General features: G+C 41.4%; 1 protein-coding gene across 1 annotated transcript in view; it reads left to right on the forward strand.

The window, feature by feature from the left end:
* LOC128684142 (ATP-dependent translocase ABCB1-like) overlaps window positions 1-23,422 on the forward strand; it is a 214,921-nt gene that overhangs the window by 165,629 nt on the left and 25,870 nt on the right. The window contains exons 28-29 of the mRNA XM_070089690.1: window positions 11,541-11,747; window positions 12,649-12,795. Of these exons, the coding sequence (XP_069945791.1) occupies window positions 11,541-11,747; window positions 12,649-12,795 (354 nt within the window). The remainder of the gene's footprint in view (window positions 1-11,540; window positions 11,748-12,648; window positions 12,796-23,422) is intronic.

Consider the following 23,422-nt stretch of genomic DNA (forward strand, 5'->3'; position numbering starts at 1 on the left):
TAAAGCAAAACTTAAAATTTCATACCCAACAGAAGAAGTATAAAGGAACAAAGGGCCATACAGGTTATTGGAAAAAAAACAAAATATTCCTCTTCTTATGCAAAATCCAAACTAAGAACTACCTGTAGAATTGGATCATTATTGAGTGGAGATTCGTATAGTGACGATGAACAGGAAATGAGTGAAATCCTAAAAGAACAGTATGAGTCGGTGTTCAGTAACCCACTATATATCAGCAAGGTAGAGAATGCAGAAACATTTTTTACTCCAGCCGAAAGCCGCGCTGACCAACAAATTGACATTAGTACAAATCCCATAGATTTCGAAAAAAAAAAATGGATAACATGCCCACTCATTCAGCACCTGGACTAGATTCATGGAATGCTGTATTTATTAAGAAGTGCAAAGTACCACTAGCATGAGCCCCCAGTATTCTTTGGAGAAAGAGCTTAGATCTAGGTGAAATACCGGAGACCTAAAGAGTGCAGACATAGCTCCTTTGCGTAAGGGAGGTAGTAGAGCACCAGCTAAAAATTGCAGACTAGTATCCCTAACTTCTCACATCATAAAAATCTTCGAAAGAGTGATTAGACGGCACATTACAAATTTTATGGACCAGCACAACCAGCATAACCCGATCCAGCATGGTTTTAGAGCAGAACGATCATGCCTGTTACAGCTGCTGAACCATTATGACGGAATTATAGAGGCATTGGAAGACGACCAAAACACAGGTGTGATTTACACAGATTTTGCAAAGACGTTTGACAAATGCGAACATGGAGTGATAGCGCACAAAATGAGGGCCATAGGCATTAGGAGAAGGTATGCAGATGGATTTTCGTGTTCCTAACACATCAGCGGGGTAAAAAGCTCAGTTCTCCAAGATACTGTCCTCGCACCTCTGCTGTTTCTCATTCTCATAACAGATGTAGATAAAAGCACCAGTCACACTTTTGTATCATCATTTGCAGATGACACTAAAATAAACATGAAAGTCACTACGGTAGAGGACACTGAAAAATTGCAGGAACACATAAGCAAGGTTTTCGAGTGGGCAGTGGAGAACATGACTTTCAATGGTGATAAGTTCCAGCTGCTTAGGTATGTAAAGAATGAAGAACTCAAAAGGAGCACTGTATACAAAATTCAAGAGGGTCATCAAATAGAACGACAGGAACACGTAAAAGACTTGGGAATAATTATGTCAGCTGGCCTTTCTTTTAAAGAACACAGCAAGACAAAGATCACGACAGTCAGGAGGATGACGGGGTGGGTGCTGAGAACTTTCAAATCCAGGGAAATAATGCCAGTGGTGACACTTTTCAAATTGCTAATGCTCCCTCATTTAGAATATTGCTCAGTGCTGACGGCCCTGGTCAAAGCAGGAGAAATATCAGTAAAGCACCTAAATTACTGGGAATGCCTTCAAGTCTTCAACGTGTACTCACTGGAACGGAGGAGAGAGAGATACTTGATAATACATAACTGGAAAGTACTCGAGGGTCTGGTCCCAAATTTGCACTCTGCCATAACAACATACTGGAGTGAGAGATATGGGAGGAAGTGCAAAATAAACCCAGTGAGGAGCAAAGGTGCGGTGGGGACAAAAAGGGAACACTGTATCAACATACGGGGGTCCCAGATTATTCAACATCTTAGCAGAAGATATCAGAAACACGGCTGGAACAAGTGTAGAAGCCTTAAGAGGAAACTGGACAAGTATCTTCACCAGGTACCAGATCAACCATGCTGTAATGAATCTGTGGGGCAGCGGACTGCCAGCAGCAACAACCTGGTTAACCAGGCAAGCACCAAACGAGTCTGGCCCATGGCCGGGCTCCGAGAGTAGTGAGACTCTCTAAACTCTTCAAAGAACATAAGAACATAAAGAAGGAACACTGCAGCAGGCCTATTGGCCTATGCGGGGCAGGTCCATGTAAACTCCCGGCTCAGACCAATAAAGTGTATACCAAAGGTATATCAAAGTAGGGGGTGACGGGTTGTATCTGGTATTATTGGTGGATGTGTTATGTGTCAGATGTAATCAACGAATTTTGTCGAAAATAAGAAAAAGTTTTGGAGTGAGATTAATAAGTTGAGAAAGCCTAAGGAACGAATGGATTTGACAGTTAAAAATAGGAGAGGAGAGTTATTAAATGGAGAGTTAGCGGTATCGGGAAGATGGAGGGAATATTTTGAGGAATTGTTAAATGTTGCTGAAGATATGGGTGCTGTGATTTCGTGTATAGGGCAAGGAGGAATAATATCTTGTAGGAGTGAGGAAGAGCCAATTGTGAGTGTGGGGGAAGTACGTGAGGCAGTGGGTAAAACGAAAGGTGGTAAGTCAGCTGGGATTAATGGGATAAAGAGAGAAATGTTACAAGCAGGTGGGGATATAGTTTTGGAATGGTTGGTACTTTTATTTAATAAATGTATGGAAGAGGGTAAGGTACCTAGGGATTGGTAGAAAGCGTGCATAGCTCCATTGTATAAGGGCAAAGAGGACGCAAGAGAGTGCAAAAATTATAGGAGAGTAAGTCTATTGAGTGTACCTGGTAAAGTGTATGGAAGAGTGATGACACGATTGCAAACAAACCATACCACGGGCGGGATTGAACCCGCGGTCAGAGAGTCTCAAAACTCCAGACCGTCGCGTTAGCCACTGGACCAACTAGCCACAATAAGATTCGTCCAACTAGGCATATTTCTACACCATAGGAAGGTTAGCATAGGCACCACTGTACACCACTGTGACCACAAATGCGTCCTAGTTGGACGAATCTTATTGTGGCTAGCTGGTCCAGTGGCTAACGCGACGGTCTGGAGTTTTGAGACTCTCTGACCGCGGGTTCAATCCCGCCCGTGGTATGGTTTGTTTGCAATCGTGTCATTACGATTTCGTGAGTCATGTTGACGGCAGTGAGGGGACTTGAGCTAGAGTTCGTCACGGCCACGCTAGCTGGAGATTCGTCTGTAAAAACTTGCATTTGTGGTCGCAGTGGTGCCTATGCTAACCTTCCTATGGTGTTTTACGAATCTTATTGTGGCTAGCAGGGCCGGATTAAGAAGTCTCCGGGCCCTAGGCTATTCAGATTGGCGGGGCCCCTTTGAGTTACAGGTAAGCGAAGCGACCCCTTCCAGCTTGAGGGTGGGGGTGGGGGGGTCGGTGTGAGCCTGTTTAAGGTCTAATTAAATACATTCTGGCTATTTAGATTAAATTTAATAGGGAAAGTACATCAAGACAACCAAAACCATTTACCAACAGCCATTATAACTATCTTGTTAAATCATGCATTTTAAAGAGAATAAACTCAAGACAGCATAGTATTACTAGATTAGGCTATTAAAGTAGTAACATCATGTACCTATTATATTCAGCATAACTACTACAGCACTATTATTCCTTTTATAAATCACTGACCATTATTGTTATCATTGCATCATGCATAAGACTATCAAATCATATAAACTCAAGAAAGTAAAGAATTGTTTATATTCGCAGGCACTTCTTAAATAAACTTTTTTCTGGATTTCATATTGGCAAAATCATCAATTATATTCTGAAAATCAATATTTCTTGTTAGATCAGACTCAATGGTCAACAAGGCTAGGTTACACAATTTGTCTTGGCTCATTGTTGAACAGAGCTGGTTTTTCACTCTTTTCAAAACAGAAAATGAACGTTCTCCTTCACAGTTAGTAGCTGGAAGTGTTAGGTAAAGGCGATACACTATGTCAACATTAGGGAAGGTTTCTGAGATACCTGCATTTCTTAAATGTTTCAAAGCAGCTGAGGGCGCACATTTTTCAGGTGGAGCTTTAATCTGATTCATATACCCAGAAAAATGAACTATTTCTTCAACAAATGTGTCCTGAACATCTGCTGAAAGGTGTTGTTGCAACTTTAATGCAGCTTCTCTCAATTCTGCATCTGGCATAGTAGTAATTTTGAACAGAAATCCAAACTTGTCATTGAGATTCTGGCAGATTTCTTTTCTTTTCACCAATTCTGTAATCAGTGAATCCAGAATGACGAAGTATGTAGCTGTCTTACATTTCTTCAGTTAATTAGTCACAGTACAAGTCTAGATAACGTGTAATTACTACAGAAAATTGGAGAGGAATCTCCCATACTCATCCATTAGCGGGAAAACACAGCTGTTCTGATGTAAACAAAGGCGTGTTGAGTGTTGCCATCTATGGTTAGGTTTATTTATTTTTATTTTATTTTATTTCATTATTTATTTTTGTTTTGATTAATTTTTAAAAATAAATTTTACTCTCCAAACACTTGAACTTTTTAGGTAGGGACCCCTTTGCACTTGCACCATGTGCGCAGTCTTGGATGAGCCCCTGAACCCCTTGGACCGCGGGGCCCCCAAATGCGCGGGGCCCTAGGCAAATGCCTAGTTTGCCTATGCGGTAATCCGGCCCTGGTGGCTAGCTGGTCCAGTGGCTAACGCGACGGTCTGAAGTTTTGAGACTCTCTGACCGTGGGTTCAATCCCGCCCGTGGTATGGTTTGTATGGAAGAGTTATTATTGAAAAAATTAAGAGTAAGACGGAGAGTAGGATAGTAGATGAACAAGGAGGCTTTAGGAAAAGTACGGGGAGTGTAGATCAAGTGTTTAAAGTGAAACAAATAGGAATTTAGATACGGGTAAAGAGGTTTTAGTGGCATTTATGGATTTTGAAAAGGCGTATGACAGGGTGGATTGGGGGCAATGTGGCAGACGTTGCAAATGTGTGGAATAGGAGATAGGTTACTGAAAGCAGTGAAGAGTTTATACGAGGATAGCGAGACTCAGGTTAGAGTATGTAGGAGAGAGGGAGATTATTTCCCAGTTAAAGGAGACCTTAGTCAAAGATGTGTGATGTACTATGCTTGTTCAATATATTTATAGATGGGGATGTAAGAGAAGTGAATGCTCGGGTGTTGGCATGAGGTGTGGGGTTAAAAGATAAAGAATCTAACACCAAGTGGGAGTTGTCACAGTTGCTCTTTGCTGATGACACTGTGCTTTTGGGAGTTTCTGAAGAGAAGTTGCAGAGGTTGGTGGATAAGTTTGGTAGGGTATGTAAAAGAAGAAAATTAAAAGTGAATATAGGAAAGAGTAAGATGATGAGGATAACGTAAAAAAATATGTAATGAAAGATTGAATATCAGATTGGAGGGAGATATTTAGGAGTTGAGGTGTCAGCAGATGGATCTATGAAGGATAAGGTGATTCAAAGAATTGATGAGGGGAAAAAGGTTAGTGGTGCACTGAGGAGTCTGTGGAGACAAAGAACTTTGTCCATGGAAGCGAAGAGGGGAATGTATGAGACCATAGCTATACCAATGCTCTTATATGGGTGTGAAGCATGGGTGGTAAATGTTGCAATAAGGAGAAGGCTGGAGGCAGCGGAAATGGCATGTCTGAAGGCAATGTGTGGTGTGAATATAATGCAGAGAATTCGAAGTTTGGAAATTAGGAGGAGGTACGGGATTACCAAAACTATTATCAAGAGGGCTGAGGAGGGGTTGTTGAGGTGGTTCGGACATGTAGAGAGGAGGAAACAAAATAGAATGACTTCGAGAGTGTAGTGAAGGGAAGGCAGGGTATGGGTCGGCCTAGGAAAGGTTGGATGGAGGGGGTAAAGGAGGCTTTGCGTGTGAGGTGCTTGGACTTCCAGCAAGTACATGTATGCATGAGTGTGTTTGATAGGAGTGAATGGAGACAAATGGTTTTTAGGATTTGACGTGTTGTTTGAATGTGAGCAAGGTAACATTTATGAAGGGATTCAGGGAAACAGGCAGGCCGGACTTGAGTCCTGGAGATGGGAAGTAGAGTGTCTGCACTCTGAAGGAGGGGTGTTAATGTTGCAATTTTAAAACTGTAGTGTAAGCGGGCCTCTGGCAAGACAGTGACGGAGTGAATGATGATGAAAGTTTTTCTTTTTCGGGCCACCCTGCCTTGGTGGGGAGTTGCAGCCCAGCCGCCGTGGAGAGAAGACGTCGTCGTTCCCGCTCTTCAGCTGAGCAACTCTGAACACTGTTGCTCGAGAATTTACTTGGGTTATCCTGAGTAGTTCTTCACCAGAGCTGAGAGGAGACTTGCTTGCAGTCACTTCGAGCCCCATCCCATCAAGAGGGTAAGGCGGTGACTTGCTTGCTTGTTCACCCCTCTCATCCCCATCCCCCCATCCTTCCCCATCCTCCCCCCACCCATACATCAACACTGGCCCACACACTTAACACACTACATACATTGCTATCCTTCTGACTGTCCTATCTTCTTATTTTTCGGCAACTTCGCTTTGGCGAGTTAACACAAGGCATTTTGACCATCTGGTAGCCCGTGTGGTTTTTTAAAATCCAGCCGATCTTTGCCTTGGGCCCTTTCCCCTCACTACTCGAGGGTAGGCTATCTTAGGAGCTGACCTTCATAAGTCAGCTGAAATAGGATGTTAGGCTAACATTAAGGAAAGATACCTTTTTGTTAAGCAACTCCTCTGCCAGATGCTCCTTCCTAGGCATCATGGCGAGGATTCGTGTAAGATTACGCATTGATGGAAATCAAATGTCCATGAAAGACATTCTCAATTGTATTTGCTCTAACTCAACTGTTGCTCCAGTGGATGTTTTTAAAACCCACGCTGGAGCAGTACTTCTCCTCTCTTCGGAAGAAGAGTTACTTCAACTCCTAAAGCATGATGTCTTGGATAAACTGAGGACTTCTGGTGTTATCCCAGTTGCACCTGACAGCTATCAAGCTCAGAGGACTGTGTTTGTGGCCAGAATCAACAGTTTTATGAAACACAGCAATGTTAATGAAATTGTTGATAACATTAATACCGAGAATTCTGACCTTAGGGCTGTTGAAGCACATAAATTCTCGAATCCCAACAACAATAAGGTAACTTTAAAATTAATACTCGAGACACCTGAGGAGGCCAAACTTGTGTGTCAAAATGGCTTCAAATGTTTCAATACCAGATGTACATCTGACCAAATTTCTATGGAACGCTTTGTCAGTGTGACACAATGTTTCAAGTGTTATGCCTTTGGTCATAACAACAACAAATGCAGTATACAAGGGCAAATTTGTAGCATTTGCTCTGGCCAACATTCGTATCGTGATTGTACCAATAAAAATTCACCTAAATGTGTCCTCTGTAATGGAAAACATCATGCTGTTTCTGCTATTTGTCCTGAAAGAAAAAAGGAAATGCAGAAAATTCTTGACGCCAAGAAACTATCCACTTCTAAGAAGACCACTCCCCAGGCACCGCCAACCATGTCCCAAGCTTCCTTCCCAGCTCTGCCTGGATCAAATGGGACTCCTCAGGTCTCTACCAATGGTTCCAATGTTTGGAATTCTGCCCCTCTTGGAGCGCCCCAATCTAACCCTCACTTACAACAGACACAACAACAAGGTTCAGTCGCATCTCATATGTCTCGGGTATCCACAGACGGGGATATAACGAGAGCACAACTAATGTACTTGTTGGCCAAAGACATAGCAGGTGGTGACATGCAACTCTGCTCTCAGGTTTTAAATGATCTGTTAATGGATAATGGGATCACTCCCATCACTATCCCTGAAAATGTGAAGGCTATTATGACCCAGCCTTCTCATAACAAGAAGTATGTACCATACTCTACATCTAAAAATAAGCCTAAGTCATCCTTGGCCCAGGGATCGCCCTCCTCGCAAACCCAGGTTGTCAACTCTCAACCCAATAAGTCAACACCTGAACATAACAATGCCCCAGAAAGTGGTGCCTACTCTCCCGCTATTGTAGCTGATCCTGTTGAACAGGAACTTTCCCAAGGTAACTCACCTTGCCGATCTAATATTCCCTTGGATTATTATTATTATAATCAAGGGGGAAGCGCTAAACCCGGAGGATTATACAGCGCCTGGGGGGGGGATATGTGGAAGGCATTCAGGCTTAATTCGGGGAACTGGAGCACAGATCCAATTCTCTAAATCAAGAGCCCCTCACCAACATCAAGGAACCTTCCTTGAGGGGTATTCCCTTGGAGCCTACACAGTCTCCCATTAACTCTCACGAGCCTCTGCTTCCTGAAACTGAGAATAGCATACCTCAGTTTTATGATGATGACTCTAACGACTCTAACGATTCTAATGAGTCTGTTAATATTACTGCCTCTAGTGAAGATGATGGCATTTTTAATACACAAGCATCCACGCAAAAGTTCCCTCTTCCCCTTGACGAGTCCAGCAGGGATAGTGTAGATACAACACATAACTTTACTTGCAGGCGTTCAGAACGCAGTGTACGATCGAAGAATAAGCAATAATGGGGATTACAATTTTCCAACTTAATGTTCAACATTTCTTTAATAACCGTTACCTTCTTGAGGTTGAACTACATAACTACAATCCCGATGTTATACTTTTGAACGAGACAGCTGCAAGAGTTGATCAACATATTAAATTACGTGGTTACTCTACTGTGGAGAAATCGAGAGGACCCTATAGTGGTGTAGCCATCTTAGTTAAATTAGGCTATACATTTAAAAATATTCATGTGGATGAAGATAACATTCTTGCAATAGAACTAACAACGTCGCATGGACAACTAGTAATAGGAACTGGATATTTTCCCCCGAGACAGCCATATATAGAGTCAATTCCTCTACATAGGATATTAAGCAGAAATATTCCAACAATTCTAGCTGGAGATTTTAATGCTCATCACCCTGCCCTCTTCAACTGTGGAGCTGGTGTTCCACTGGGTGACTTAAAAGGAAAACAACTCTTTAATATCATGACAGCTAGAAACTTGTCATTTCAAGGCCCATTCTTTAAATCGTACATTGGACCTCATCCAGGGACACCAGATATAGTACTGACAAACAGAGACTGTGACATCTTTCACTGTCGTATATCTCCTGGTGGAAATGTAGGATCTGACCATATCCCTGTTATAATACAACTACAAACTTCTCCATTTAGAATACCTGTAACTCCTAAACCCAATCTTAACACCCTAGGATTTGACCCCTTCAGGGCACTTCTGGGTGACGATGAAATTGTGTCTTTGGAAAATCTACCTTCCAGTGCAATTGATGATGCAATCAGGTCCCTGCACAATCGAATAATTGAAGCTACCAATGCAACTTGCCAATTAGCTTCCACAAAGATATACCAACAATATAAACCTACTAGAGAAATTAGAGACACTTTAAGAAATTATCAAGCAGAATGTCGAAGGCATCTTCAAACGCGACAACCACCAGCAGCTACACTGCACCGATTAAGGCACGAATTAATTAACATGATTAGTCAACACAAACGAGACATATGGAAATTTCTAGTTCTTCAAGCTAATCAATATAAACGTGAACCAGCAAAATTTTGGAGTAAGATCCGACAACTTTTAGGGGCAAAGCACAAGGCTCCTAACTATCTAGTTCATACCTTCACTGATGAGGATGATGAAGATGTTGAAATTAAACTTGACGATCCACAGGACCAGGCTAATTTGATGGGTGATGTATGGGAGAAAATTCTCTCTCACAATAACAGTCGTCAATTTAATAATAATCATTATCAGTTAGTAAATGAATGGAGAGATGAAAACTTGGATGATCTACAACCACTACCTACCATCGATACTTCAACTCTTGAAGATACCCACCCGCTTACTAGACCTATTACATTACTAGAGATAAGTCAGGTTATTGGAAGAATGAGAAATAGAGCCCCTGGCCTCTCTGGAATAACAATGAAACAAATAAAGTACCTACCTAGAAATTGCAAACAGTCCTTGGTAAATATCTTTAATGCCATCTTGGCCTCAGGACATTTTCCAGTTGTTTTTAAGACTGCTAGAATGATCTTTCTTGCTAAGCCCAATAAAGACATCCACCAACCTGGGAACTATAGACCTATATCTTTACTTGAAGTCACTGGAAAAGTTCTTGAGAAAGTCATTTCCAACAGATTGAATTACTATATGGAGTTTAATCACTTGTTTACTGAAAAACAATTTGGCTTTAGAACACATAGAGGTACCAATCATGCAATAAATGTTATTTTTGACACTGTAGCAAGTCTAAAACAGCAGGGCAATCTTGCCTTAATTGCCACCAGAGATGTTCATAAAGCTTTTGATAGCTTATGGCTATACATGCCAGATAGAGAACATCCTATACAAGTGATAAATACCACCGATTACACCATCAATACTCCGCCTCACAGGACTCAAAGAATGACTCTCCCACAGAGGGTTCGTCGTTTTATTCATAAAGATGATTACCCTCGACCCATGATTTTGAGCAACTTACCTGACGAAGAAGATTGGATACTACCAGAACCCTTCTATGTATACTGAGAAAATCATCGCCCCTAATTAGGGAGACATCTTAAATAACTTTCTAATGTAAAAATTATGCTATTGACTATTGTTGGACACCACCATTAAGAAGCTATTGTCACGAGCTCATAAACTGGCCAGAAAATATTGCCTTTCTTGTCGTATAAATATCCGTTGTGCAATCGCGAAAAAAAAAAAAAAAAAAGCAATTGCAACTTGTATAATTACAACCAATTCAGAGTCATGTACTTATATACCTATTATATTTATGTGACTCTGATGGGTTAGTATTATACCTCTTAAAAAATAATCTTATCAATTCAAATACACTTTTTAAATTACACCAAAGTGGTTGGGCCACTTACCTTTTATATCCTACCTCTCCCCCCCCCTCCAACCCTTTTCCAATATTTCCATCCTTACCCATCCTTCTTCCTTCCCCATCTTACCAAAGCTCTGGTCATTAGAAGCGAAGAAGCCTTGGTGGGAGACGGCCGATGTGTTAATAAAAAAATAAATAATAATTATATGAGTTTGTGATGGTAATGAGCGTTAGATAGGAAGGTGGTGGGTGTGGTAGACTGAGTTTATATAGTTGAGCTGCCCAAGCAGCTAGTGTATTGTCAATTCCATGCTCATCCTGTGAATGGCAACGAAAAAAAAAACAGAGAATGCAGAGGTAACAAAGAGTCTTTTCCAGACCCTACTAGGCATAGATTCCTTACAAAAAATATATTATTTTCATTTAATTTATTTTTAATTTCTTCATAAAACTAATATACACAATACAATATGTATTAAGATACAATCTCTGAGATAAACTAACCCACAGTTAGTTTAGTCCTGGATCATTATACATTTTCGATTTGATAACCGACCTGAACTAACCAAAATATCCATTTTCGGATTTATTTTTTTAATTTAAGTGTTAGCTGTGAATTGCTCTAGATATGTCGTATAACTTTTCTATCATGTGATTTATCAATAGCATTTTTAGGAGCTCATGGAACGGTGACGAGAACCTTTTAAAGATTTAATGCTCTATTTGTAATAGTGGTGGTTTTGCGAATGGTGTTGAGTGGGTGAAGACGAGAATGATCGTGCAGACTGAGGAAGAAATCTGTGGTTGTGGTAGCGAGTGCACAAGGTAGTATAGAGCCGTTAAATGTGATATTGTGATGTGTATCTGGTGTTGCCCCACCTCAGCTCATCAACGGGGAGGACGTGCAGCGGCTGGACGTGTCGTGGGTGAGGAGCCAACTAGGTCTGGTTTCCCAAGAACCCGTGCTCTTCGACCGCACCATCGCTGAGAACATCGCCTACGGGGACAACACCCGTCTGGTGAGCCGAGAAGAGGTCATCGCTGCAGCCAAGCAGGCCAACATCCACGACTTCGTCGAGTCACTCCCATTTGTAAGTCATATTTATTTACAACTTAGACAAGGGCTACAAAATTCACAGTAGGATTCTGGATTCCGAACCATACTGAGGCTCTAACAACAAAACTTTTATTATTTTTTTTATTTATTGGGATGCGCTATATCCATAAGAGTCATACATAACCAAGGTTTGATATCAGGAAGAGATAAATAGCTCCAATTCATCGGATCAAGAACCTTTTGCCAGCTTCAAGGCACTTCCCATGAAGGGAGTTGTGTGACAATAGCCAAGAGTAAGGTGAGACAGTATTCGTTTCTTCTGGTTCATTTCACATGCGAGTGGCTAGATTTCCTTTGTAGTTTGCGATGTTTATCAAGATAATTGTTTACACTGTGCGCACATCTGAATCCGAAACACACACACACACACACACACACCCACACACACACACACACACACACACACACACACACACACACACACACACACACACACGAATTGTCTCGAATTCCTTATTTAAAAATATCTTATGCCGTTGATATTTTGAGATTTCCTCAAAAAGAACACAGAATCCCCATTATAATACTATGGAATCTTTTTTCTAACGTTATGGAGAGTAAGTTTTGAAGTTATATCAACAATATAACAATCTGACTATGTGGAATCTCTTCATTCAGAGTTCTCCATTTTAAGTTTCTGGAATCCTCTATAACAATCTAGTATTCCCGTTTAGCAGCTTGCAATCTTCGTTTTAACAGTGTGGAATCCCAATTGAACAATCTAGGATCCCCACATAGACAGTCTTGAATCCACTTTAAATAATCTAGAGTTGCTTTTCAAACAAACAAAACAGTCTTGCTTTTCAGCATTGTAGAATTCATTTGTAACAGTTTGTTATAGCCATGTGGCTCATTTGTTTTGTCTCCTCCCGCAGGGGTACGAGACGCGTGTGGGGTCCAAAGGGACACAGTTGTCTGGCGGTCAGAAGCAACGGATAGCCATCGCCCGAGCCTTAGTTCGCAACCCTGGTGTGCTGCTCCTGGATGAAGCCACCTCCGCGCTCGACACAGAGAGTGAGAAGGTATGAAGCGTCTCTTTTATGTATTTAAGGCTCTTTCAGTCTCTTTTCTTCACTTTGTTTCGACTTTTATCATCGTCACTGTATCTTTGCTTTTGTCTTTCTTTGATGTTTGCTTCTCTCTTTATCTCTCTACCTCACTTTTTTCTCTGCTTTCATAGAGAAAAAGAGGGAGGTTTCTGAGTAAGGTTTCGTCAAAAATATTAAAATCTTTACGACATTGTCAATTAAAAAATTAACGGATCTTACCTAACCTAACTTGACAGAAAATGTGGTAGACGCCTCTCTCTCTGTGATGTCACATGCAAGGATTACAGTGTTTATAACGTAATTTTTATTTTATTATTCCCAGTTTAGTTTCTGTTAATGTTTGTTACATTCACATTATACAGTGAGTCTGGTTTCCTCCTAACCTCTTCACCCTTGTTTTTTTTTTACCCCCCCCCCACTCCTCCCCCACTCATGACTTTATTAATATTCGAGGGCAGATCTATATATTGGAGAGTACAAATAGGAAGAGCGTCTGTCTGGGGCTTAGCAGATGGAGGATCGAGCCTCCACCATTTCTTGCACTGAATGACCCAAATTGGCTTAGCGTTTACCATGGATTATTTATTTATTTATATTCGAGGACAGACCAGAACGTTCCAACAGCGGTATTGTTACTTTTGTCCTTCATTATTATCTAATTTGTGTAATCTGTCTCTGTGTGCACAGATTTTCTCTGATGCAGGAATCATTTTTAACACAATTGTTTATAACCGTGGCAGTGTCCTGTGATGGGATAACGAAGTAACTCAGTAGGTTTTCAGAAGAGCTTCGTAAGTCAAAGTATTAAGTTTAATTGCATCATTTACAAGTTCACGAGACAGAATTCCTGCTCTTCTCTTCTGTCTAACGCAACTGAGTGCCAGACATTTTACATAACGACGCCGTCTGGTTTCTTTGGTATTCCAGGCTGGGAGAGGAACAAAACTGGGAGATACGCAGCGTGTAGGATCCCGGTGATATAGATTAATTCTCGTGGTAAACTCCGTTAGTATTGAGTGTACATTAAGGATTGCGGTCTCATCGGGATATTCACGAATGTAGGATATAAAATCACGTATAACACCATCGGAGTTATAATGTTGAGAACTAGTCACAAAATCCAGGAAAGTCAGCGCAAAGTAGACACAGTTTCCACATTCCTTTCCCTGCACTCATAGTCGCTGATCACTTACTCAATTTTTAATATTATGAAGCTGTACATAACGTTTAACGAATTTTGGATCTGGGTCACCTATCGAGTCGAAGTAAATGTGAACACCATCTTAGTGACAATAGAAGCCTACAGCGTGGTAAGAAATCCTGAAACATATCCAAATCCTCTATTCATTTTAAATTTGTAGTCGTGTTCATAAGCGAAAGTGCATCGTTTACCTAGAGGACGTGGCGTTTATCTAGAGGACGTGGCATTTATCTAGAGGACGTGGCGTTTATCTAGAGGACCTGGCGTTTTCAGAAAGTTAGGTCTGTATTTTCTTCCACCAGCTACGAGAGCTTTCTAAACACTATACAATCTGCCCAAAGAACATTTATTCCAGATAAAGAAATTAGATCGAATATAAATGACCCGAAATGGATGAATAATTGGTTCAAAAGTCTTTTTTTGGGCAGAAGAAAGGAATTTATAGGTGTTTCAAAAGAGGTGAGGGTCATCTTATAAATCAATATATTAACATTAAGAGAGAGGTTAAAAAGGGGATAAGAAAAGCCAAACGGGACTATGAAATTAAAGTTGCTATGGATTCGAAAACTATTCCAAAAGATTTTTTCCAGGTTTAAAATAACTCTGGACATCTTACTGACCAGGAGAGTAAAATGTGCTCGATTTTTTATCATTATTTTCTCTTGGTTTTCACACAGGAAGACACTAACAATATCTCAATAATTAATATTTATAATGGGCCTGAAGAAGATAAATTATGTAATATAACAGTCGTATAAACCTTGGTAATAAATACCGACAAGCTGGTTTAGAAAGACACGTAAGCAAACACTATGACATATTTATTAGAAAACGTTTCGGTCCTGGGACCGTGATCACTTCTAACATACAGAGGTAGAAAGACATTATATATAGGCGGAGAGTAAGGTGTGAGTGACGCATGGTGACCCGAAGAATGCCATGTTGGGATGAGGACGGGTAGACGATGGGATCATGAGATTCCTGTGTTGTTGGGTTGGTGGTGCTTAAGTATCATGTATGCTAATGTTTTTGAAATTTTGTGGTTTCCAGTGTTATGTTCTATTGTGTCGGTGACGGTGGTTAGTGAGGCTTCTAGGCACCGTCGGCGTCTGAGGTCTTGTTCGGTGAGAACGAGTTGTGCCTCATTCTCATACTCTGGTCAGATCACTGACAGTGATAAGGATATGTGTGAAATTCTCAATACCTACTTCCTCTCAGTTTTCACCCAGGAAAATACTAGCAATATTCCTGAAATAATAGATTATGTAGAACAGGATATTAAACTATGTACGATTGCGGTAACTAGTGACGTGGTCCTCAGACAAATAGAGAGACTAAAACCTAACAAATCCCCAGGCCCTGATGAACTGTTTGCAAGGGTGTTAAAGGAATGTAAAAAGGAACTTAGCATACCTTTGGCTAATCTTTTTAACATATCACTACAAACTGGCATAGTGCCTGATAAGTGGAAAATGGCAAATGTAATACCTATTTACAAGGCAGGTGACAGGTCCTTGGCTTCGAACTATAGACCAATAAGCCTTACCTCTATAGTGGGAAAATTTATGGAATCAATAATTGCCGAAGCAATTCGTAGTCGTCTTGACAGACACAGATTGATTAATGAATCTCAACACGGTTTTACAAAGGGGCGTTCCTGTCTTACGAATTTACTAACTTTTTTCACTAAGGTGTTTGAGGAGGTAGATCATGGTAATGAATATGAATATGATATTGTGTATATGGACTTCAGTAAGGCGTTCGATAGAGTTCCACACCAGAGGCTATTAAGGAAACTTAAGGCACACGGAATAGGAGGAGAAATTTTTTCCTGGGTAGAGGCGTGGCTGACAAATAGACAGCAGAGAGTTTGCATAAATGGGGAGAAATCAGAATGGGGGCACGTCACAAGCGGTGTTCCTCAGGGGTCAGTGTTGGGCCCGTTGTTGTTCACAATTTACATAAACGACATAGATGAGGGAATAAATAGCGACATAAGCAAATTTGCTGATGACACCAAAATAGGCCGTCCAATTCATTCAAATGAGGACACTAGAGCAATCCAGGATGATTTGAATAGACTGATGCAATGGTCGGAGAAGTGGCAGATGCAGTTTAACATTGACAAATGCAAAGTTCTAAATGTTGGACAGTTAAATAACTATACCACATATAAACTAAATAATGTAGATCTTAATACTGCTGATTGCGAAAAGGATTTAGGAGTTCTGGTTAGCAGTAATCTGAAACCAAGACAACAGTGCATTAGTGTTCACAATAAAGCTAACAGAATTCTTGGCTTCATATCTAGAAGTATAAATAATGGAAGTTCTCAGGTTGTTCTTCAACTCTATATATCCTTGGTTAGGCCTCATTTAGACTATGCTGCTCAGTTCTGGTCACCGTATTACAGAATGAATATAAATGCTCTGGAAAACGTACAGAGGAGGATGACAAAGATGATCCCATGTAACAGAAATCTTCCCTATGAGGATAGACTGAGGGCCCTGAATCTGCACTCTCTCGAAAGGCGTAGAATTAGGGGGGATATGATCGAGGTGTATAAATGGAAAACAGGAATAAATAAAGGGGACGTAAACAGCGTGCTGAAAATTTCCAGCCAAGACAGGACTCGCAGCAATGGTTTCAAGTTGGAAAAATTCAGATTCAGGAAGGATATAGGAAAGCACTGGTTTGGTAATAGAGTTGTGAATGAGTGGAACAAACTCCTGAGTACAGTTATTGAGGCTAAAACGTTGTGTAGTTTTAAAAATAGGTTAGATAAATACATGAGTGGGTGTGGGTGGGTGTGAGTTGGATCTGACTAGGTTGTGCTGCTGGGTCTGGTGCAGTGCTCCATCCTTGAGTGGAGGTGACCAGACTGGGTGGGTCATTGAGCCTATCCGGGGGGGGGGAGCCTTGGTCTAATCCGGGGGGACACATGGACCTGCTCCGCATGGGTCAGTAGGCCTGTTGCAGTGTTCCTTCTTTTTTATGTTCTTATGTTCTTATGAAAAAACCCTTTCGGGTTAGTCTTCGACTTCCTTGCGACTTTAGCCTCATAATCCCTTTTAGCTTTTCTCATTTTTTTTTTATTTCTCTCTTTAACTGAACATATTGATTTCTTAACTGCCCATCCCCTCTTTTGATACGCCTATATATGCCTTTCTTTTGACCAATGAGATGTTTTAATGTATTGTTCATCCATTTGGGATCATTTTTATTAGATCTAATTTCTCTACTCGGAATATAAGTTATCTGGGCAGCTAGAACTATGCTCTGAAAAACGTTATATTGGCATCCAACACCACCCACCTGACCCATAGTCATGTCATCCCAAATTAGCCCACTCAGGTAATTTCTCAGTGCCATGAAATCGGCCAAGCGGAAGTCTGGGACAGAGACTTGATTGCAGTTATTCCATGATATATTGAAACTAAGTGATTTGTGATCGCTTTCCCCAAGCTCATCATTAGCCTCAAGATTATTAATCAGTGATTCTTTGTTGGCAAAAACCAAGTCAAGCATATTGTTTCCTCTAGTTGGTTCTGTCAAAACTGTTTTAAAAAGCAATCCTGAACCGTATCAAGAAAGTCACTAGACTTAAGATTTCCTGTCACATTGTTCCAGTCAACACAACATTTTCATATCTAGATAGGGAACTTAGAAGAGTCAGACAAAACACCGAATGCAATCATACTAAGAAGTTAAATAACCTCATAGCACAGAGTGGTTGGACCACACATGCAAATCCGGAGTTTGTTATGAACCTGTCTAGCAAGGAATTAAGTAGTGATCAACAGGCAGCAGTAGGGTTTGGATTAAGCTTTGCACCCTCAACTAATGACGTTAATTACGTAGACTTAGCAAAATCGTTTTGCATGCTGGAAAAACACGGTGATTTGACCCCCTGATAACTTTAATATATGCAAAGGTATGGTATATTGGACTTTACTCCAACCAATGTTTCCCATTTTCCCATCAAGATTCACAAAAGCTTACAAAGAACTCAATAATGATCAGATTTTGCACCTCTCACGAGGTGATAAATCTAAGGTGGCTGTTATTATGGACAAAACTGATTATTTAGAGAAAATGAACCATTTATTGAGTGATAATGAAACGTATGAACCGCTCATTAAAAAAACCCACTGACCAAGTCAACAGCCATTTTAATAAACACCTTAAAACGTTATTGAAAGGGAATGATGAATTATTTATATATCTGTCGGCTAGGTCAGCAACTCTTCCATATTTATATGGGGTAATCAAGATCAATAAGCCAGGATACCCAGCACGTCTCATTATTAGTTCAGTAGGCTCACCGTGGTTGTTTAATATATTTATAGATGGGGTTGTAAGAGAAGTAAATGCGAGGGTCTTGGCAAGAGGCGTGGAGTTAAAAGATAAAGAATCACACACAAAGTGGGAGTTGTCACAGCTGCTCTTTGCTGATGACACTGTGCTCTTGGGAGATTCTGAAGAGAAGTTGCAGAGATTGGTGGATGAATTTGGTAGGGTGTGCAAAAGAAGAAAATTAAAGGTGAATACAGGAAAGAGTAAGGTTATGAGGATAACAAAAAGATTAGGTGATGAAAGATTGAATATCAGATTGGAGGGAGAGAGTATGGAGGAGGTGAACGTATTCAGATATTTGGGAGTGGACGTGTCAGCGGATGGGTCTATGAAAGATGAGGTGAATCATAGAATTGATGAGGGAAAAAGAGTGAGTGGTGCACTTAGGAGTCTGTGGAGACAAAGAACTTTGTCCTTGGAGGCAAAGAGGGGAATGTATGAGAGTATAGTTGTACCAACTCTCTTATATGGGTGTGAAGCGTGGGTGATGAATGTTGCAGCGAGGAGAAGGCTGGAGGCAGTGGAGATGTCATGTCTGAGGGCAATGTGTGGTGTGAATATAATGCAGAGAATTCGTAGTTTGGAAGTTAGGAGGAGGTGCGGGATTACCAAAACTGTTGTCCAGAGGGCTGAGGAAGGGTTGTTGAGGTGGTTCGGACATGTAGAGAGAATGGAGCGAAACAGAATGACTTCAAGAGTGTATCAGTCTGTAGTGGAAGGAAGGCGGGGTAGGGGTCGGCCTAGGAAGGGTTGGAGGGAGGGGGTAAAGGAGGTTTTGTGTGCGAGGGGCTTGGACTTCCAGCAGGCATGCGTGAGCGTGTTTGATAGGAGTGAATGGAGACAAATGGTTTTTAATACTTGACGTGCTGTTGGAGTGTGAGCAAAGTAACATTTATGAAGGGATTCAGGGAAACCGGCAGGCCGGACTTGAGTCCTGGAGATGGGAAGTACAGTGCCTGCACTCTGAAGGAGGGGTGTTAATGTTGCAGTTTAAAAACTGTAGTGTAAAGCACCCTTCTGGCAAGACAGTGATGGAGTGAATGATGGTGAAAGTTTTTCTTTTTCGGGCCACCCTGCCTTGGTGGGAATCGGCCGGTGTGATAATAAAAAAAAAAAAAAAAATAGGCTCAGCAGCATATAATCTATCTAAATGGTTGGTTAAACTTCTAACTCCCATTGTTGGTAAGATCTCAGACGCACATGTTAAAAATAATGTTGACCTCACTGAGAGGCTCTAGAAATTAAATGACCCTCATGACTTTTCTTTAGTGAGCTTTGATGTCACAGCTCTGTTCACTAAAGTTCCTGTCCCTGACTTGCTTTCGTACCTCGAAGAGGAACTAGAAAACTTCCCCATGCCCTACCCCACGAAAACAATAATTGAATTGATAAAACTTTGTGTTACTGACTGCAAAATCGTGCTTGAAGGGAAATTCTATGCTCAAAAACAAGGCATGGTGATGGGAAATCCCCTTAGCCCCTTACTCAGCAACCTGTATATGGAATTCTATGAGACCAGACTTCTTAAAGACATTCTCCCAGATAAAGGTAGTTGGTTCAGATACGTAGGTGATGTTCTCTGCCTGTGGCCTAATGATCACAACATTGATGAGTTTCTTCCCAGACTCAATGGCTCAGTACCTTCTATTAAGTTCGCCACAGAACATGAAATAAATAACACTTTGCCGTTCCTAGATGTTTTAATCCATCGTGTCGATAGGTAATTCAAATTCAGAGTTTATAGGAAGTCCACCAATGTGTCGTCATACATTCACTACTATTCCAACCACGAAACCAGGGTAAAAATAAGTGTGTTCCTCACACTGTTTTTGAGAGCATTGCGCATCTGCAGTCCAGAGTACCTAGAGGACGAAATCAGCAAGATATTCAACATAGCCATAAAACTAAGATATCCTAAGGATTTTGTCGAGAAGGCACTAATGTCAGCAAAAAAGACTTTCTATAGAACTGAACCTAAAGAAGTGATGGCCAGGAAAAATGTACTAGTTTTATCATACAATGAGAATCTGGTTTGCCTGCGTGAGGCATTAATAAAGATCAATACAAACCTTGCTTTCAAAAACACGGGGACAGTGAAACAAAGGCTGTTTAAAAACACTCCCTCAAACAAAGTTGGTGGGGTTTACAGGGTCCCATTTACTCAGTGTCCTCTCTCATATGTCGGTCAAACAGGTAAATTTCTGGAAGCCAGAATTGCCCTACATAAATACTCAGTCAGGACAGGGCAGGAGTTAAATGCTATATTTAACCAGGATAGTGCAGATAATACCGGGGTGGGATGCTGCCCAGATTATAGTACCAAACAGGTCTGCCATGGAAAGAAACATAATCGAATCTTCCCTTTTGAAACATGAAAGGAATACAGTATACAACTCAAATTATGGGTTTTACAAGCTCGATAATTATTTAGTCGAGTCCATTGTACACAATCTTAAACAACAATACTATACAAAATCACAGGATTGTTCATTATGCCAGGTGGGATTGGATTGGTCACGCTCGACCAGTGTCTACATACCAAAACTTCAAACCACGTCAGTTGTGATGGTTACATAACACGTGTAGTTGTTAATGTGTGGCAGTGTGGGTAAATCTTGCCCTGGTGTTGACATGTGAAGTGATACACAATGTGAGACCTCTACCCACTCTACCTGAGGAATCCCAGCGAGTGAGCACGTCTCCTGTGTATCCCAGTGCTTAACAGAATAGGGAATAGCATATGAAGGTACAAAATAAAAAAAATGGGAACTATGGCTATAATTTACTTAATAATATAAAAGGGGCTAGAATACCACATATACTGATGGACATTTACATAATATAACAATTGACCTATGAGACTTATTACCAGGGGGAAAGGTAGATGTTATCAGTAACACGGACTAGTACTCACTCTTAATTCACCGACCAGCTGGCCCGAGATTCCCAATGCGTGGTCCACTATACACGCGGCTGTCCAGAGCTCTTGCTCCCCAGACCTGTCACCAACAACCTCCTTGCTCAGCTGTTCCCTGGCTTATATCGTAGTCAAAGTACCCCCTCCCCAATGGGGTATGTACCACGTGTTACGACCTGACGCCGAGGTCTGACGCCGTCAAGAACAAAAGACCTCAGACGTGGGCGTGACTACCCGACATTTGCTAAGGCAGGTGTGACCATATAATTAGGTCTCCCTAGAGACCTCACAAGCCCATCTGAACTGCATCACATCCCCCTTCCTCCCCCAATTTAAAATATCTGAGAACTAGGACAATTTGTCCTAAGTTATTAGACTATTTTAATCCTAACCCTTTTATTCTATTACAATACAAATAATAGGAATTCACACAGATCAGTAGGTTTAATAAATTCTAGCACAAGAAACGAATAACAATGACTCTGGTGCGAAACCTCCTTATCCGTCATGTCTCCTTAAAACTAAATATCGGGCTCCAGTGCCTTCCTGTACTCTACTAGAAATAAACTAGCTCCTGTAGTCACCCTCGCTAATTAACCATTGAGCCAAACCTCGTAAGGTTATCCTGGCGTAGAAAACAGCTCCAGCGGGTATTATTCCTTCAAGTACTTGCAACTGAACCATTACACGACCACAATGTCGCATTTTCCTTGCACCTTACCGTGACCATTCATGACAAGGCAGGAATCGCAACCAGGACCAATCATTATCCCATTTCTAGGAACTAAAAGAAAACCCCCCATCCCTCACATAAAGGAATCCTCTTCTGACGGCGAGCCGATTGGTGTTTACAGTTCTCCACCTGAAAAGAAAATACATCCTATCTCTACGGTGATCCCTCCCGGCAAGGAGCTAGCTCACATAATATACAACACATATTTGTCCCAACAGCTGACATAACATAGGTCATCCCCTAGCAGTAGAGATACCATACTAATACCACTCTAATCATCATTTCCCAAGCTTCACTGGCTAGTAGTAAATGACACGGTTGGCTTGACTTGGGGCCAGGCTATTGATCCAGGGAGAAGCTCTCTACAAATCCTTGGGCAGAAATATGAAGGGGTCGACGGAGGAGGACATAGGGCCATTGCAGTATTCTTGTCATCTCACCTCCAGATCTGTCTACTGCTTCTACTAGAAGAGGGGTTAGCCAGAGCTTCTGGCCGACCCTAGCACTTCCTAAATTGGGCCATGTCTCATTGTGTGGGCTTCGTTGTCGTTTAGGAACGCTCATGCAGGTCCCTCTCGTTGAAAGCACAGCATCTGGGAACTTCACGACTCAGCAAGCAGCTGATCTTCACCACGACAATACTCCTCAGGCACCAAGGCCACCCTTCATCCGTCCAGCCTCACCCGTCAACTTCCACCTCTTGCATGGTGGTGGCACGAGAGCTGGCTACTGCTTTTCCTCAAGTCTCCCAGGTCTAATAATAGCCCTTTTGCTGGACCCAAACTGACTTCTTGGCACTTCTGCGTCTCCATCACTCCAGGCCAAATAGATTCCTGGAGTCTCCTTGGCAGGTCCTGGCAACATCTCCACATCTCCTGTGAATAATAGTAGACGGCAGTATTGTTCTACAGGTGACTGGGGCTTATTGTTGGTGGGCAGGTCTCTAGAGTATTGAGCCGACCTGAGGGCGAGGCGAGTGGTCAGCTCCTTCCCTCAGGGTCCCATTTACTCACAACACTCCCTCCCTCCAGCAATAATTCCCTTACAAATTTCGTCTATACATTCTTGACCTTGTATTCATATCAACATTTTCCTCTACCAGCTGATGTAACCTATCTTAAGAACATAAGAACATAAGAAAGGAGGAACACTGCAGCAGGCCTGTTGGCCCATACTAGGCAGGTCCTTTACAATGAGGAAATGGTATGGTGATACCGACAAGATGTGGAAAAAAGACACTTATGTACAGTTCAGGACATTTATTAAAGGAAACGTTTCGCCACGAGAGGCTTCTTCAGTCCTAAAAATCTTCCTCATATACCTCGTCATTTACAGTCCTTTCATCCACCACATTAACATTAGGCATTACTATTTCCTCAGGCCAGAATGGCTT

The sequence above is a fragment of the Cherax quadricarinatus genome, chromosome 2 (assembly GCF_038502225.1).
Source record: "Cherax quadricarinatus isolate ZL_2023a chromosome 2, ASM3850222v1, whole genome shotgun sequence".
NCBI lineage: Eukaryota > Metazoa > Arthropoda > Malacostraca > Decapoda > Parastacidae > Cherax > Cherax quadricarinatus.